The sequence below is a fragment of the Octopus sinensis genome, linkage group LG23, assembly GCF_006345805.1.
Source record: "Octopus sinensis linkage group LG23, ASM634580v1, whole genome shotgun sequence".
NCBI lineage: Eukaryota > Metazoa > Mollusca > Cephalopoda > Octopoda > Octopodidae > Octopus > Octopus sinensis.
Window position 1 is genome coordinate 27051410 of NC_043019.1, and position 6588 is coordinate 27057997.

Sequence of the window (6588 nt, forward strand, 5' to 3'; positions counted from 1 at the left end):
ATATAGATATATATGCATACATACATACATACATACATATACATACATTACATACATACAATATATATATATATATATATATATATAATATATTATATAATATATATATATATATATATAATATGTACTTTTGTTAAAGCTGCAAAATGACCATAAAACGCTTACTCGGGGGTTTCACGTTTCACCTTGTTTTGCATTTATGTTCTTACTTGTGAGTGTGTATATTTATTTACATGTGTATATATACATACACACACACACATACAAAAACACACACACAAGTACAAACACACGCACACACACGCAGTGAATTCGAGGATGTCAAGCCCTCATTAGGGATGAAATAATCCCAAAATTTCACTGGCTAATCACTCTCATATAAGAAGGTCTCGACGATATATTAGGGATTGTTATGGTAATATTTATTGTTAATAATGAAAGAAAGAAAATAGAGATTAATGGCTGTATAATTAATTAATTTGCATCATATGTAGGTGAAAGTTTTTTTTATATATAACAATAGAAATAAATTATAAAGCTTAATTTATTTTTTTGAGCTTTATAATTTATCATTTATTTGTATTGTTTTTTATAAAAAACTTTCAATCTCTTATATAAATAAATGAATTATACATCCATAATTCTCCAATTTCTTTCTTTCATTACATATATATATATATATATATGTATGTGTGTGTGTGTGTGTGTGTGTGTGTGTGTGTGTGTATGTATGTAGGTATATATATATATATATATATATATGTTCATATATATGTATATATTCATATACATGCTGGACTAAAGGCGGTGCTCCAGCATGGCCACAGTCACATGACTGAAGCAAGTAAAAGAGTAAAGAGTAAAGAGTATATATTTCTATGCATTTTTCTACCTGTATAAGTATGTACTCTATATTCTATGTATGTATACTCCACAGTATCTGGTCCTCTGTGTTAGACCTATTAGTATACTCACAACTACTCGCTCTTTTCTCTCTCTTACCCTATATGTGTGTATGTTTACGCATAGATACATACATGCTTACACACACAAACACGCAACACCCACATATGCGTCACGTTTCAACCAAATATTGAATTAACGAGCTCTTATTGCATTACATTCCCTATAAACTCTTTTAACCCGTGTTTTCCCCTCTATAATATCTCGCAAACAACATGGCTTCGTCCATCTGCAAGATATCGTCTGGATCAAAATTAATCTTGCTTCCTTTCGAGAAAGAAAGAAAAAAGAACGAAAACAAAAGTAAAAAGCAAACTTATCTAAATAGATCAGTTTATCTAAATACATCACCTTTTATTCAATCATTTTAAATTCAGCAAATTTCGTCTAGATTATAAAAATATATAAAAATAACTGCCGACTTAAAACTCATAAATGTCCACCATATTTGAATGTCGATGAGTTTTCAGTTACGCGGAAGATTTAATCTGTTGATAAAATGTTATTTGTATACGTATATTTGTTATGCGTTTATCTTCATCCATCGGCATTTATCTAATTATTCAATTTAAACCTAATGAAATTTCATTTAGATTTCGAATTGGATTAACTGAATTGGATTTCGTGATAGGAAATTAGATACTAAATAAAAAAATATTCAAATTTTTATATCATCCATGGGTCACAGCTGTTTATAAAGAGTTGGCTACGTGGCTGTTGGTTTCACTGGTATGTGTTGATAATATATGTATATATACATATATAAGTGTTGATAATTGAGCCATCCCTTACTGATGAGGGTTGTTAGAAATACAAAAGAACAAAAACGAAGTTGATCATGAGAGTAAAAGTACTGAAAGTCTCAGTCAAATGACTGAAACATTTAACAAAGTAAAAGACTAATATATGAGGTAAACATTATCTGGTTTAATCCACCGTGTAACAAGACTATTATAACCGATACAGCAAACGAGTTTCTTTCCTTAAGCAACAAGCATTGCTGTTCCCTACTAGACTTCGTACTCCGAGTTGCATACATTTTTGCTACACTTCCACAGTGTGAAAGTTAATGTCTTTGGCGCCTGAAGAGACGTGTAAAATCGATGAATTCGATGATCAGATTCTAATGATTATGTAAACTCAACACTACATATGAAGGACTATATATATACATACATACATACATACATACATACATACATACACACACACACACATATATATATATATATAATATATATATATATATATATATAATATATATATTATATATATATATATATATGTATATGTATATATATATATAAAGATATATATTATGTATATACAAGCCCATTCATGTGTGTGAGTATGCGCGTGCATGTACGTATGCGTATGCGCGTGTGCATGTGCATGTTTTCGCATTGTACGTTGCTTAAATTATTTTATTAGGTGTTGTGTTTTTATCTCTATTTCTGTCTAATTTCAGAAAATCTACATTAGCTACCTGCTTTCACGTTTGTGGAGTATCATGAAATTTCGATATGGAAGCATCTATATTTGGCCGATAGCCATCGTATTTTGTAACCTGTTGGTTATATTATCCTATTATGCTCTAGCGATTTCGAAGGTCAAAATGACTCCGACCTACATGAACCAGAAAATCATGAACTGTGATGCGAAGCGACGACTACCCAGCTGTATTATTATAGGTACACCGAAGTCGGGTACGAAAGCATTACTTGAGTTTATTGGGGTACATCCATCTGTTGTCGTTGCCGAGGGAGAACCGAAATTTTTCCACAGGGAGGATAACTTCCAGAAAGGGATGAATTACTACTTGGAGAAAATGCCTCTGTCTTGTCCTGATCAAATCACTATAGAAAAATCACCGGAATATTTCTACAGTGACAAAGCACCGGTTCGGATAAAAAAAATGAACAAAACTATCAAGTTGATTTTGATTGTTAAAAATCCCGTGGATCGTTCTATATCGGAATACATCCACCGACGATACTACCACAACATAAAGGAGGCAAAACACACCTTTGAAGAGCTTGTTTACGATGATAAAACCGACAAACTCAAGACGTCATATTACCCGATTATGAGATCACTTTACTCTCGATATGTCATTCGCTGGCTGCAACATTTCCCCTTAAACCAGATCCACGTGGCAGACGGTAGCAAACTGATTGTAGACCCATCAGAAGAGGTGCTCAAAGTTCAAGATTTTCTCGGTCTAAAGAGGGTGATTTCCAAGGACAACTTTATATATAATAACACCAGGGGATTCTACTGTTTGTTAATAGACTCTGAATCGAAATGTTTGCCACCAAATAAGGGTCACCGAAACGTAAGCACAAGCAAGGTAATAGCAAAACAAATGGCTAAATACTTTAAACCATATAACGATATGTTTTTCCAGTTAATAAATAAAACTCTATCTTGGACTTAAATAAAATATATACAGCATGAAAACAAAACTAGAATCAGGTGAAAAAAAATGAGAAAGCCAAGAAGAGCAACAAACACTTTAGCGAAAACAAAACAAATGAATAAATATAGACTATTTTTGAAATTATTTTCGTGTGTGTTGTTTTGATTATGAAGGCGAAACTAAAGTAATGCGTTAGATGATGTATCTTATGTTCAAAATATACAGAACGTTTTTCGTTTTGTTTCCGAACAGCTTGCTGTACTCGAAGTATCTCTATTCCCTTAGCTAGATGGAAATAGGCACCAGATAGATTTATATGTAGAATACTTTTTTTCTATTTTTAGAAGAATAGGACCCTAATACTGCCGAATCACAACAGCTTATTGGAAGTCATTGAGGTTTGGATTCGGCAGAAGATAGCTTGTGACTGATAGATTTCTATGGAAAGTGTGGTTATTGACACAACCTTTCGAAAGAACGTGCGTAGGAACAGTAAGACCATATTTCGGTGGAAGTATAATGTTCTAAGCACAGAAGTGGTTGTTTGATCAAGGGATACATTTTGCAAGTACGTAGATCTGGGTTCGATTGCACAGCGCGGTACCTAGGTCAAGAGTCTGCTCTCAGAGACTCAAATAAATCAACAAATGAAGTTTGGTAAGTGGAAACTGTAATGAAGTACCTCGAATATTCGTGTCTGGTTGTGTACATTTATACACACACATACACACACACACACACACACACATATATATATATACATATATATATATATATATGATATTTATTTCTCACTGATTCGATGATTCGAGTACTTTTTTTTATTGATTCTACCAATAACGGAACAGGAAACAGTATATATATATACCGTAAATCTTCGAGTATAGTCCGCCCTTAAGTATAATACGCAGGGGATTTTTAGGAGGCTGTACCTCTGAAAAACCTAAACCTTGTGTATAATACGCACTCCTTCTCTAACTTGAGTCGTGCGTAATTAAGCCAGCAGCACCTAGTCGAACAAACACTTCCGCGCATGCGTAATACAATAATGGTGATGTTCTTAACTGTTATATGGGAGTGTAAATATGTTTGCAAATTGCTTTTGTTACATGTTATTCTGTGTTCTGAATACTTTTATTTTAATAGATGTTGCTTATTGCAAGTTATGATGATTCTTTTATGACTTCATTGCTTTCAGGCTTAGCTTAAGGTATTTTTGCACCTGACATCACAAAATGTGTCAGAATAAACATTGCCGGGCAGCAAATAGAGACTCGGACATTGCCTAGAAAATATTTTTCATCTTTAACCTCGTATATATAATACGCACTAGGGACTTTGACCTTTAAAATTTTGGGAAAAAAATGCGGTTTATACTCGAGGATTTACGATATATGTATATATAATATATATATATATATATATATATATATATATATAATATATATATATATATATATATATATATATATATACATATATATACTTATATATATATAGATATATATATATACATACGTATATACGAATGAGTAGACAAACGAAAGGAGGGCACTCAGCGTATTTATTGGGAGTTATATGTATAGATCTAAACAGATTGATTCAGACTCCTTGCTCCTTGGTACTCAGAGTACCAAAGAGTCTGACTCGAACTGTGATGCAGCACGGACTTTGTCAGTGAACAGGTCGCGGATTTTAGCGACGAAAATATTTTGACAAATTAAACTTAAATGTTGAAGTGAATCGAACGGCTTTTGTGTGTTTCTTAAATGGCTTATAAACACCTTCCACGCTGCAATTGTTTTCGTTTCAGCACACGATCTCAGATCAAATTACTTGCTATGCGAGTACATCTCCGTAATATATATATATATATATATATATATATATATATATATATATATATATATATATATTATATATATATTATATATATATATATATATATATATATATATATATATATATATATATATATGTATGTATGTATATGTATATGTATATGTATATGTATGTATATATTTATGTATAATATATGTATATGTATATATATACGTATATATGTAATATATATATATGATACAGTGTTTATTAGAGATATCACACTGCACTTGTTACAATAAATCGTTTGTTTAAACTGCGACTGAAAAGATTAAAAGTTTTTTGCCATCTCTAATAAAAACTATAATTCTAAATCCTTTTTATGCATTGCGTTGTTCCTTGAAGGAAATTTCTATTATCATTTCTAATATATCTTTATATTACATATGTACCATGATCTCGTGTTTAAAATTATTGAAATTTACAGGAATTTCCTCGGGAGCGGATTTACAGGTCGTATCCCGAAACGGTAGATAACGTTTTATAGCTATACATAATGACCATGGGATTGCACCTAGAAAGTTCCTCTCCGAGGCACAAGTCCGGGCATGGTTGTTTATGGAAGATCTGCGGTCAGCCGTGCTACCAGCCTCCCCTCTCCATGCCACTGATGTTACCCAAGGGAAAGGCAAAAGGGCCGATACAGCTTGGCACCAGTGACGTTGCAACTCATTTCTACAGTTGAGTGAACCGGAGCAACGTGAAATAAAGTGTCTTGCTCAAGTACACAACATACAGCCTGGTCTGGGAATCGAACCTACTACCTCAGAATTGTGAGTCCGACGCTCTAACCACACACACACAGTGATTTACCACTTCGGACTGCATCTAGCTTTGGATATTCGGGATATTGTAACAATAGATAAAAATTCTCCCTGGCCTCATAGATACCAATAAATATCCTATAGCGACACTGTCAAAACATACCTTGCCACTCCGAATTTAACTGACAACATATTTGCTATGAATAATAAGCTATGAACTCCACAGGCCCCGTCATTTGACGGGATAGTTTGTAGTGCAACCAATAGACAATAATTGGAGTGAGCTTACCATGTGCTTCTCTAAAGGAACTGCTTGGAGAAGATTAGCTACAGATAATAGTCTTTCTAACGGAAACTCTTAATTTGTATAAATATAGAATTTCTTGCAAATATCCATTAAACAACCAATGCTTGTAGATAATATAATTTATAAAAAATCTGTTTCCTTACATAGTGCAACCTTTCCTTATATAGGGGCTGCAGTCTTGTAATCTAAATATAGATAATATAACCAGGTCCATGTACATTCATTTAAGATCCTCCATAAGCAGACTACTGTCG

General features: G+C 32.7%; 1 protein-coding gene across 1 annotated transcript in view; it reads left to right on the forward strand.

Moving 5' to 3' along the window:
• The window catches only part of LOC115223405 (heparan sulfate glucosamine 3-O-sulfotransferase 1-like), a 17770-nt gene extending 14244 nt beyond the window's left edge, over positions 1-3526 (forward strand). The window contains exon 2 of the mRNA XM_029793920.1: positions 2432-3526. Coding sequence (XP_029649780.1) covers positions 2432-3400 — 969 coding nt within the window. The 3' untranslated portion in view covers positions 3401-3526. The remainder of the gene's footprint in view (positions 1-2431) is intronic.
• Positions 3527-6588: the final 3062 nt, after the last annotated feature.